General features: G+C 34.9%; 1 protein-coding gene across 1 annotated transcript in view; it reads right to left on the reverse strand.

Moving 5' to 3' along the window:
- LOC143252004 (zinc finger FYVE domain-containing protein 1-like) overlaps nucleotides 1-13,732 on the reverse strand; it is a 54,161-nt gene that overhangs the window by 20,017 nt on the left and 20,412 nt on the right. Inside the window, exon 4 of the mRNA XM_076503504.1 lies at nucleotides 5,397-5,619. Within this exon, the coding sequence (XP_076359619.1) occupies nucleotides 5,397-5,619 (223 nt within the window). The remainder of the gene's footprint in view (nucleotides 1-5,396; nucleotides 5,620-13,732) is intronic.

Raw genomic sequence — 13,732 nt, forward strand, 5'->3', positions numbered from 1 at the left:
AAGAAGGTAAGAGCTTCCATAGAACACCAAGTCCACAAAATTGTTAGAACCTTACACATAGAGCATGGAGAATTGAAAACTCCAACAAATGGAGAAGAAGTAGAGAACAGTTGGGCCTGACTGAGGTACATGTTGAAAAATATTTAAATGGATAAGATACTGAGAATTCAACCAACTCAAGCTGCTTCTGTCAATAGCAAATGAGTGTGTTAAGAATATTTGGAATGAACTAACAGGAGTTAGTTGCCCACATAGTGGTTGGAGCTCAATCCTTGAGTATGCATAAGTCAGTCAATGATTTGACCATCCAATGAAACACAAAGTGCTGAAGTAAGCCCAAAAGGTAAAAAACAAAACTAATACACATCATTATATTGGAGAAACTGAAAATAGTGGGAATGGATAAGAAACAGGAATGTGGAGATATGTGTTCATGACACCTATCTTGGCAATCCACAGGACTGGAGTAAAAGCCCACCCAAAATGTAAGAAAGGATTCCATAGTAAAGCAGGGAAGATCCAGAAACTGGCTGAGACTGAACAGATCAATCACAGGATCCCAGTTCCTGGTTTTCTGGGGGATACCAAAAAATGTAAGTAAATGCCAAGGGAATGCTGGTTGACAAGCTCAATAGCTCTCTATGATAGAAGTGTCTGTACAGCATCAGATACATGCTGACTGGTAAATAATATCCCACAATAACAGGAAAAACATAGGTCCAGGAGGAGTAGAGGAAAAGAAATGGATAAAAAGTTCATCTGACAAAACTTGGATCATCCACAGATCATTAGTGAACTCTTGCCACAGGTGAACAAAATTAAACAAATGTGCTCTACAGGACCAGAAACCACCTTGGAGTCACCATAACTGATGGCAATGATTAACCTGACATCAAGACATACAATAAAACACTGAAGAACTGGTAACTCAAAGAAGGGAGCAGGACAAGAAACAGGTATGAGAGAGGACATGGTAGCAGAGTGAGACAAACAAGTAACAAAAGACAAAAGAGTTTAGTGTGTTTTTGCAGATAACACACACAACTTTAATGATTCAGGAATATCTCCAAAGGCAGACCAGTGGAGAAGAGAAACCATTTGCAAGTCTCAAGGATAGGAAAAAGGAAGATAAACTTGAGTCAAGAAACAAGTCCTTCCTAAGTAGGTCCCAACATCAAAGAAACCATGTGCAAAAGGGCAGGGCTGAGGAGGACGATCTTGCCAACATGGAGGTAATAAAAGAAGGGGTATCCTCCAGAATTCCCACAGGAGACTGGTGGAGTCACTCTAAAAGGTGTATGCAAGACAAGTACTATAGGAGAAAAGTAAGGGTAAGACAAAGTCAGATATACTAGACTTGAAACAAACAGATCAGAATCTCAGGGTCAGTCCCCCACACACTGGCAAAAGTTATAATTTTCTAACAATAAAAATATAGTGACAGGCACTTATTTCTGCTCACATACATAGCTATTCCCATTCGGTGTTGCTTTCTGGTTACAAAATTGTTTTACTCCTACATAACACCTCAGTCTACATGGTTTGACTGATTCACGCAAGTAAATCATCATACAACAAACCTCCACCTGTGGATGTGCCCCACACATGATTCCTGTGATTCACTCTATGCTATCATTTCAAGTTTAGGCAGAAAAATAAAAAGTGGTGGACAGTGGGGAGGAAGAGTGGGAAGTGTGACTGGTAGTACTTAACTGTTTAAAATATATTTTCAGTGTAGGAAAAGTTTAACTTCTAGAAAGATATCTCACTTCTGCTCACATACATAACTAGAATCCCACAGTGGTTTAGTGGAGGGACTGGTGCAAAAGAGAGAAGAGAAGCATCATTCAAGTGTCTGAAGGACACCCCCCAAGAGGGAACCCTCTGATAAGAGAACAAAATGTGGAGGACTTCACTATTTCTGTACCAGGTATACTCTTCACCCACATCTGGAAAAAGTGAAAATGATTCGGGCAAACCCATCACAATGCAGCTAAAAGAGGGATGTGCCAGAAGTTGTAGAATGACTAAAGGATCATGGACTTTTCAAAGGAAGTCAGCAGCATTCAAAAATCAACTGCCACAAACTGAAAACCACAGAAGGGGAGATTAGAGGAAGAGAATCATACAGTCAGTAAGTCTACTACAATCCAAAACTCAAATGTTAGGAACCAACATCCATGCAGGATATGAAGAATCATACCATCTTTACCTCAAGCTCAGCTAACCAGAGAGAGAAAATCCCACCATAAATGAGTAAGTGAATAGGACACGTGCAAGAAGAATGAAGTACATATATACCCTAATCAAATCAAACAGGCTGGAATCAATATCCTCAGCATAAAAACATCAACAGTTAGTATAAGTGAACATAGAGTAATGCATTCGAGGCAAATTGAGTTGACCAAGGTCACACGTGTGAGAACTTGTTTTCTTGGTTCAGCTCTAAATCAAAAACTTAACTGCTGGTAACCAACACCTTTGAGGGAGTAGCATGAGGGATCCCAATCACTATGATGATGCACTCCAAAGCTACAGAATCTCCTCAGACAAACCTGTTCAGATATAGAGTATCCATTTGGAGAAACTCTCATCATCTAAAACACCACCAATTTTCTCTCAAATGAATGGAGCCTATTTTGTTTATATTGTATCTCTTTCATTCAAGAGGATACCTCCATGGTTCACCACCCCAGTATCTTGAAATCAGAAAATTATGAGGACTTTCTTACTCCACTGGAAGAAACAAAATGGGAGGATGTGGTACAGAGTATAGACAAACTTTCTCACTGAAGACAGTGCAATGAGTGATCATGAAACATTATTTTGAAAGGAAGACCAAACCTGATTTACTTAATCTAATGAATATCAGTGATGGACAGCAATTCCCCCTTCTGCTTTACCCATGAAGTCCAGAATGAACATATTAATGAAGCAAAGATAACAAAAGGAATATTCTATAAACAATCTTATGGAACACCCCATCTCCAGTTTATGTGATTGAACAATATGCATTTTGTGGCCATGGAAATTATGAAAGTGAAATCAACCTGGCCTTACAATGCAGGTTTTAGTACAATTCAAGTAACTCAAGTATACCTGGAAAGGCACCACTTGCTAAAGAGCAGGATTTTGGTCAAAACATGGGACAGGCTCCTAAAAAATAATATACATAGGTATATATAATGAAATAAAGAAAATTTACCCACTTACAATCTCACTGAAGAGTGAAGGATGGTATCCCAATGAGGAAGAAACAGCTACTCAATGCGATTGAGATGGAGGTAAAAGGGAAGTGCCTGACAATAGTGATGACACGAGGAATTGACTACGGGAAGGAGACAAGGTCAATCAAATCAACAACAGATGTGTGGTACAAAAAAACGAAACTGTGGGAAATGGAGACAATGGAAAAAAGCTCTGAAAGCAATAAAGCAGCCTGGAGTTTCTATGGAACAGAGAAAAACATCTAGGTCTGACCAAGAATAAAGATGGGAAATGGCAAGAAATAAAAATTATGAAAATTCCACATAAACTCCCAAAGTGTAAGTTATTAAAATCGATCAAGAACAGAAAGAACCTACTGAGCTGAAACAGCAGAGAAAATGAGATAATGTACCAGCCAGGAAAGATAAATTAGAAAAACATGACCTGAAGCTATATGGATGATCAAAATCACCTTAGGGAGAAGACTGACACAATAAGAAAAACCAAAGTTATAAAGTGGATCTGATCCTGTCTGGATTTATTGACATTGATGGCGAGTTGATGATGAACCAGAGAACAAAAAAATAAGGAGGTAACACAGGATTGAGAAAGGATTTATAAGCTTCCCACAGAGAAGTGCTACATAGTAGGCATTCTGCAATGATGATGAAAGTACCTGAAAAATGGCATGCCAGGAGACATATTTCAAATGTGTAAGTTTTAAAAAAAAAGATCCACTGTATACCACAAAGGGAACAAGAATGAGTGTCCCCTTGGTGAATGAAATAAGCCATCACTGTTGAATAGTTCATGTGAAACTTGATTAGTCAAATCCAAATGAGAGGAAGAAAGTGAAGTGAAGCACATTAGACTGCTGAAAGTGCCAGAGCGTTAATACGATAAGACTTTTCATCCACAGACCATCATCTTCAAGTATCCTGCATATCAACCTACACTCTCCAACTTTGGAGATGAGCATCAGGGAAGAGAAACAAATATGAAGGAAGTGGTAAACCCAATGATGTGGGGAATATGTTAAATCACCAATGCATATATAGTTGAAGAAAGAAAGAAGGAAAGTCAACAGGAAAATCCAAAGGAACCTTAGCTGGAGACCATGAGTCATGCAGTGTCTTCTGAAAAGATTGAAAATGAAGCTTCATTCACTAGTGTTAGAAATTTTCTAGTAGTAAGATAGTTAATTGTAATGGAGTGGAGAACAGAAAACTTCACTGAAAGCATTTGAAGAAAAGAATGGATGGTCTTGATGTAATGGGTGTGAACAAGTAAAACTTATCCAACTGGAAAATTCAACCACCTGAGCTGCTTGGGTAAGAAGCAAATGAGTATGCTATGACTATCCTAGTCCAAAAGAAAAGGCATGAAAATGGTACCAAATCACATGTTGAAAAAGAAACAAACCATAAGATAGTGTCCCACGATATGAAAATAAAGTGTACCATGAGCATTCTCAGTCCTGCAGAAACTGTCCACTCAAACCCATAGGCATAACAGGAAAAGAATGGAAAGATGCAAGACAGGGAACATGAAAAAAAGATGGCAATGACTCAGAATGAAACAAAGCCCCCCTCAGATTTAAATATTTTAATTTTCTGAAACTATATACTTTTAGGAAGATTCTTGTTCTATTTCATCCACTAGTCTTATTTTTGGAATGAAATATGATAGAAATGACCTACAAACTGTAAGACCCAGTAGTCATACAGCTAATCTTGATGTAGCAAAAAAATGCATTTGCTCAATTATAATGGGTAATATTCCAATTTGAAAAAACAAAATAAAAAATACACACACACACGAAGACAGTGGTATGTGGAAATGACCAAAGCAAAAGTATTAAAAGCCTAGTTTAACAAAAACATAATAATCAGAAACTGCACACATACATGAACTTTACATGAAATGTTTTTTTTTTCTATGATGATACATGTTCTTTTGAAATTCAACAGTTCTAACATGAATATACTGAACAATATCTACAATGGCACTTTACAAAAAATTAAATATTATAAGTAATAAAAAAAACAATCTTTACTTTAAAAATATATTAAAACCTAAGTCAAGACAAAGTAGTATTTCTCTAACAAAGCTACTTCTTAAATGTATATAGATATAGACATTTTAGATCCCCTAATCAAAACATTTTTGTTAAGAACTACCTAACTCACCTTCCTTAAGAATTTGTGTATGTAAGGTTTCATGAAATATTATCACTGCAGGCCCAAGTGAAGACAGAGGGCCCTCAAATTTACATCTCTCAGAGGCAGCTTTAAGTTCCCTAGAAAAGTGTCGACAGTATGCTTTAGAAGCATCTCCCAGGAAAGTGAAAAGATCATTATGTAATCGCTCAGCTCTAGTGCGATATATAACAATGTCAGAAACTGCAAGCACCTGAAACAAAAATCATTATTCACTTATGAAACTACAACAAAGAAATATAAAAATCTATATTTATTTTGGTTTCAATAGTAAGAAGTGTCTAAATTATTCAGATTTATGATTATCTTAGTTATACAATGATATTCAAACTAGTAACAAGTAATCAGAAAAACTAACAAGAAACTAAAAAAAAATAAAATCTAAATCTTTACATAAACCACTGTTAAACTGACAGTGTAATAGTACCAAATTAAACTACATATGAACAGATACATATTACCTAAAGAAATCAACTATGAAGAAAAACTTGCTATTGATGCTGGAATTTAACACATAAATATATAAAGTACAATCAGTTGTTTTGTTTTCTGTCCAAGTCTTGTAGTTTTCTTTTGCAACATAAACCTTCATTAAAGTCATTATGCATTTTTTTTTAATAATTTGAAAACATTCATTTTGGTTAATGTATCTGGTTTGAAACATTTGTAGAAGAATGGATACAGATATTTATAATGGCAGTACAGTAAGTTGATGAAGGGGTTAAATAGTGGAAAGTATATGCAAATATGAGACATAAGCTAATGTGAACCATGGAATGCATAAAATGTTATTAGAATGTTTGTTTATTGACAGATATTTAATTTATTTGAGAAAGTCCAGGGATCTAGTTCACCTGAGCTCCCAGGTCCCATACCCACGAGAATTTGTTGGAACACACAAGGTTTGACCACTAAGGTACCAAATATGAACAACTAAATGCCTCATATGCAAGACAAGCACAAGTACTTTATTTCAAACTCTGTACCATAACAAACTAAAGAGCATACAGTTCACACACAGCTATCCACAATAAACTTTTAACAAGACCATGTGAAAATATCATATAATTAACCCTTTCACCTTGTGTAGGTCAAAATCCACATATCACAACCTTTCACAGAGTTACATTCAAAATTCAATTAAACTATTTTATTATCAATGTATGTGAATAAACTAGGCATCAGAGTATACATAATACATCAAAGTTTAGTATTATTTAAGTTCTTAATTTTATAAGAAAATATTTCAAAATAATTCTCAATTTTTCTTAGTATGAGAATTGTGACATTTCTTATCTGTCTTTCCTCTTCTCTAATTTTTTTTATCATTCTTCCAAGAAGTAAGAAATTTAATGTAAGTTACTCATTATGATGTTTTCATTGCTCAGGTAAAGCATAATTTACATAGCCTTTAATCTTATTTAGCTACAGAGTAATAAAACAGAAAATCAGACCCTTACTGCCATGCCCATCTATCACATCCTCTATATCAGAACTTGCAAAGTTATCTCTGACATTTACAACTGTGTTATTTTTCACCAATTAAAAGCTAAAGTTTTCTCTATCAAATAATGTATTTTATTACATCATTGTCTGTACATAGAATTAATTGTACATTTTCCTTCTAGTTCAAACTTTATTCCCATGAAAAATATATCAATGAGCTTAGTTGAATTTTTAATGGCTTTTGTTGCAGTCAGAATACCAGAAAAACTGTGATAGTTATGAGATATTGGTTATTTTTGTGTGTTATTACTCAGTATTATTTGATGCTTTATCTAATTAAATAGAAACCATTTCAATTAGTATAAGTACTGTTATGTTTCATCATCAGTCTAGAGAAAAAACAAAACAGGAAAATACTTTTTTCTCATTTTTCATATGTATTTTTTATCTGTTATTACAAAAGTAATTAAATGTAAAAATTAAAAACATTTTGGGTTAGTTATAGTAAAATATGTAATAATATTAATAATTTTCTATGAGGTATGCTTGTCAGCAATCTGTGCACCGTTATTTGATACCATGATGTGAGCTGCAAGTTTGCCATCTAATTTCAGATTTATATGGCATGATTAATAGTTAGAAATGGTTCAGAGCTCAATAAAACAATAAAATTTAAGCACAAATGGATGTATAATGTTACAAGCTGTAAGCAACTTAGGCTAAACAACTGTGGTTTTCTGTTACAATAAGCAATCATTCCAGAAATAAAATAAGGGAAATTTAGAATTTTTTCCTGATCTTTTTATAGTGGTTACAAAGGTTGGTCAAATTAATTGACCTTATATAGAGTTAGAATAAAATATTAACAGATAAAATATTAAGGTTTTCAAAAGAAAAAAAACATTTGATATTTATTTAGAAGATTTTAGGGATTATGCAAATAATATTTCTAAATTTTCAAATGAAGAAAAGTATTTTAATCTTATATTGAAAATTTCTCTGCACTCGTATACACAGATAACATGAAGTGTATATTGTAAATAAAGTTGTTTACACTAAGAAGCTTTTTTCTTTTTTTATATTGAATTTATTAAACTCTACCTATGAGACCCTTGAAAATCTCACCGGGAATCTAGAGAAAAAAAAACTGAGAATCTGGAACCCTAGTGAGAACCCTGAAAGTCCACAATGTGCACACCTAAAGCATGTGTGTCACAAGGTTTTTAAAACCAATTATATCACCAAACTACATAAAACTCAGAAAAAATGTATTAAACAGTACCTACTTCTAGCTTTAAAATAATCACTTAATTTGATATACTTTTTTGTGATTTTTTTACATTATTAAATTAGAGGAATTTTGTTCAGACTCTGTTCTGAAAAATCATTCACAATATTTCTATTCATCCTAAAATTTTTCTCTTTTGTTAATAAAAATTTTCATGATTGTCAAATATAAAAGACTGTTTAGTGTAGGTAGTTATTAATTTATTTACTTTATTTTGTGAGTTGGTGTTTTATGATTGTTCTTTTTATAATAAGAGAGTTAAAAGCAGACAATTACAGGAAGTTGTATTTGTAAGTTATTCATGTTGAAGCTATAGAACTTTCTAGAATGCCTCAATGAAATATGTATAAATAACAGCTACCAGACAAAAGACCAGAGAGCAGGAACAGAGCTAAACATAAAGACAAGTGAAAGATAATTTCAGTCAGAAAAAAAGAAAATATAGTGTTAACTATCTTAGAAGTAAATAGTCTAATAGTTGATATGTTAAAGTGAGATTAACAATTTGGACTTTTGACAAGAAGAAAAGAAATGTAGTTAAGATACAACTATGATATAGATAAGGTAAATAATTTTGTGTACATACATTTAACTTCTTTCAAATAAATATATCAATTTCAAAACAAGTAGTGTGCTGTTTGTTTGTCATCAACTTGATCACCAACAAGTCACAGAAACCTACTTTAGAAAAACTGTTAGCCCAACACACCTATATTTAACTTACAATATATACTGTTAAAAAGTTTTGACAATGATATCTACATATAACACACTTTCAACATGTTTCATACTCCACAATACATCTCTTTTGATACTTCACTTTGACAACTGCAGCAGTTACCAGTTCCAGTTCTAAGTGACAAAAAGTAAGGCAAAAACTAACAAAGCTTTACCAGTGACCTTTTACCTGACCTGGATAAACCTAACTGTGCTTATCTGATGTCTTGTCATAGAAGAAACTTTATGTAGCTTTCAAACAAATAACTAAACATGAAAACACTTTCAGAAATAAAAAGAATGTTTAAAGAAACTATAAAAACTTCTCAGATATTTGTTTATAAGTCTTCTAAATTTTTCACTACATTTCATTGTTCTTCCATGTAGGAGATATCTAGTAATTTTCCCATGAAATTTCATGTTATTTTCAAACTTCTTTGTTCACACTACAGATTATAGTGTCCTCTGTTCAATAGTATTTACTCTTTGCATGTAGATATTTTTAAAGCAGAGATTCATTATTAGTTTTTTAGATGACATACTGTGAAGTCATAAAAAAGTAAACAATTGTGTATATTAATAAAATCAGAGAAACAGAAAGAAAATCACTTTACTAACAAAACCTTGAGAATTATAACATCAATATTACAACATTCTTACCATATATAAGTCTATGCTTTGGCTTGTGCAACAAAATTCTTAAAAAAGAAAGATCTGTAAGTGCACTGTTCTAGGCAAGATTCCTCAATGCTGTGCAGAAATGCAAGTCTAATCATTTTATAATTTTTCTTTGGAAGTTGCAATACATGTGTGTTACAAGATGACAAAATACAAAATCTAAGTTTACATTTGCCTAAACTGAAAATGCTTACCAATAATACTCACCTCTGCTGAAAATATAGCTATTTCTTGATCTCCAGGGTTTCCACTCTTTGCCCATCTAAGCACTGAAAATGCTTGCTTCAGTTTTTTTTTTACCCCACTCAAACACCCTAGGTATATTCTCATTTGCAAAATTTTCCAACAACTTCAATAGACCCTATATCTAGGTACTGTATTTAATATAATATAATATAATTACTTTTTGAGACACAAACTGGATTTTAGTAGAGAGGTAGGATGGGAGAGTGTCAGCAGAGGTAAGCATTATTAGAAATATATTTTCAGTTTAGAAAAATGTTACTATAAAAAACAAACCTCTGCTAACAATATAGCATCCAAAACAGGTATTTTCTTCACCTGAATCTTAGACAAACTTTTTGCTCCACCTGAAGAAGTCCAAAAGGCAATGCTTCAGGCTCAAAATGACAAGATTGTGGATAATGTACTCAACCAAATGAACAGAACTTATTTGGTTTGGAATTATGAACAAAATTTTCACTCTCCAGTCAAGTGGACAAGAAGTATTTTGCTTGTCCCTGGAACTGTGGAGAGGATGTGGAATCTATTTTCAACCAAGGACCTAGGATGGGACCACTTTAAAATTATGAAGTAACAGTGAGCCTCTTTCCATGAACAATATATGAAACCAACATTGATCAAAAAGAAGGGTCATGCCATGCACTCTCTAGCCTGAAAGCTTTGTATTAAACCTGAACCAGAATTGCAATCAGGCTCTGTGAAGGCTGGTGCCACTTCTGCTGACATCTAGGAAAAACATCCAGGGATCTGAGTAAGAGGGCCTCCAATTTACCCTCTTCTTCAAGAGTGCAGGAACATACTCAAATGCTGAAGGAAAAGCCTCTGTCCACCACCTCAGCAATCTGAAACTGGGAGTGGTAAGGCTTCCCAAGCTCCACTAGTAGAATCTGCAAAGAATCAAAATAGCTGCAAGGAGTAGTTAAAACCCTCAGAAGAAAAAAGCTGTCAGATCATGTAAGTAATGAGATTGAAAAATGTTAGTAGTAGTCCACATACCAGTCTGCACAGCATCTTCCAGAGGGCAATTCAACAGGGTGGCTAGTGGCATAGAGATATGATAAATCTGATAACATGTGACACACAAAAGATTCCTCTCCTGAAATAATAATCCATTATAGACCATGTGAATCACTTTGCAAAGTCATCTTATCAGAACAATGGGAGTTAAGTCCAGAAAACAAAGGATCCCAGTGAATGAGCAATTAGTTCCTACTACCTCAAAATGAGTTGATACAAGCCACATAACATTCGAGAGCACTGACAAGACATAACAAACAATCAGGATTGGAGCCATTATAAAAGGTAAGAAATCACTGGCAAATGGACTGTAAATTTTGCCTTCACTGGCTACCAGAGTTTTGGAAAAAAGAATATGAAAAGATTTTAGTAGACCTAATAGAACTATGGATTCAAAAGCCTTCTGATATTTGGAATACCTAAAAATAATGGATAAGGATGCTTCATATAAATACATCATAGATGAAGCAAGACCATTCTGAAATACCTAAGTCATAAAATGGGACATGGTATATACTTTTGGATGAGGAGAGTTTAAATTCCTTTTTTTATTTTTCACCACTGATGATAGCTATTCCATTTCTGTTGATAAACAGTTATAGTTGGTCTATGAAGAGATTTAGTTAAATACAGAGAAACATAAATGAAACCCTTATGTCAGCAACCACATAACTTCTAAACAGGAAGACTTGAGTTTCCAAACATCTGGGTAGAGAATGTCTGATTGAGGTTGTCTCAAAAAAGACTGCCAATATGCAAGAGGTAGAAGTGGACATTCCTGCTGATATTGAAGAAGTGTATAACAACATTTGAACTAGCCAATATAGTACAACCAAGAGAACCCAATAGGGAGTAGGACAAATCATAGTCAGAACTTATGGCAACAGCTATTTCAAGGGAAAGGCATAAGATATAAACCTGTCTAGTCCTGACTGAACACATCTACTTCTAATGCTTTAGGATGAGGTATAGAAGACAAAAATAACTGCAGCTGAGAACTGAAGACACAAACTGAGAGCAAATCCACTAAAAAACCTCTGATGTTGCATCCATTCCTTCAGAAGACTCTGGCTGGGATGAGACAAGTGATCTGTAATTAAATCCATCACTCCTGGAACCTGACAAGCTAAAACATTGATACAATGGGAATGAGCCCAGTAGGGAAGATCCAAGGTGTGAAAAGAAAGGTCTTGAGAATGTGTGCCTCCTTGCAGGTCCAAGATACCAACATGGAGTGGTCAGAATATATCATGGCAATTTTTTCATTCAAGAGCAACAGACCTTGAACTCTTGCCCAGTGTACTAAAAGAATCTCAAGAACATTGATATGGAGGGCTGATTCATCTTCTGTCCAAGTACTCTGGAACTCCTGACTTTTAAGATAAGCTTCCCAAGCTCCAAAGAAATCTATCTGTTCACAGATGGATCTCAGGACAAGGTGGTGGGATGGGTACCCAATAGTGGTATTGTTCCTATCCAACCACTATTTGCAACTGATGATGTTGCTCCTGAGTAACAAGACAGGATGATTCAAAGGATTGGAATGCATGATCCACTGACAGTGCAGTGGCCAGTGAAGAGGCCTCATATGTGCTTGTCCCAAAGGAAAAGGTGGCTTGAAGAATTCACACATCCCCAAAAGAGAGGTACCCATCCCTGCAGTAGGAGAAAGAGACACAAGTAAAAGACTGATACCTCTTTCAATGGCTTTAATCCTGACTCTTTAATCCCAGGTGGACAAAATTTTGTGATGGTGACGATGTAGATTTCTCTAGTCTGATAAAGAAGCCTACTTTTGTGGCTTCCGAAAGGAAAATCTGAGACTTGTTTTACTAATTGACTGGCTCTTCTGGTTCCATCTCATCATCCATATAATACTGTTTTAACATGCCCAACAAACTTAGGTGGCAAAAAAAGACAAACAAATCTGCAGAAGACATAAGGTGCTGATGCAAGATCAAAAGACAGATCCCTGAACTGAAGCACCTGACCCTTGTGCATGATCCTGAGAAATCTCTGGGAAGATTTTGCTGTTGGAAAATGGAGATAAGTAGAGTACCAGTAACACTGAATTTGGTCATCCAGAGCCTTTGAGCAAGGTGCTATCATGGGTTGAGAAAAGATTCCACTCTAAAAATTGGTTAGTTGAAACAGCTCAATGATTGGACACCAATCTCCTGTCTTCTTGTGTACAACAATTAAATGGAAATAAACTGGAAGAACAGGATCAACTCTCTACTGCCCTTTTGACTAACAACTCTCTTATAGACTGGGAATGAAGCTTCACTCACTGTGGGTCTGTTGGAGGTCAACAGACAACAAGTTAAGCAGACAGTGGTGGAGGTGATGTAAACTGAATGACCAACCTTGAAGCCAAGAACATAAAGTACCCAAGTCTGAAGTACCCTGGTGAAAGAACTTTAGTTGTCCAGGAAGTGATGTAGTCATGCTTCAATTGCTACCCTACCCAAGGGATAGTGCAAATGCTGTTGTCAACAGTATGCCCAAGCAGAAGATACTTGAGATATATGGATGGACCCTGTTATGAGAACTAACAGATCTGAGAAACAAAGGAGGGAGTAGAGAAAAACTATGAACTGATACTCCCAAATCAGCACCAGAAAGGTGAAAAGCCAATGACTGAAAAGAAGAATGTAAATGGGCTATATCAATTCAGGATTCTAACATATCTGAATCTCCAGCAAATAAAATGAGACAGAGAAAAGAAGCTTCCCATAACTTCATGAGGGCAGAAAATGATAAATGAACACTTTCTAACAAAGTGTCTCTACCCAATTAGTTTCAACAACAAATCAGCCAGGAAACAATGAAAAGAATTGCATAAGACAATATGACTGAAGTAGATGTCAGCAAAATCCACAACTTGTCCTCAAATTACTGAAGGGAATGTTGAGAG

The sequence above is a fragment of the Tachypleus tridentatus genome, chromosome 6 (genome assembly GCF_004210375.1).
Source record: "Tachypleus tridentatus isolate NWPU-2018 chromosome 6, ASM421037v1, whole genome shotgun sequence".
In the NCBI taxonomy this organism is placed as follows: Eukaryota; Metazoa; Arthropoda; class Merostomata; order Xiphosura; family Limulidae; genus Tachypleus; species Tachypleus tridentatus.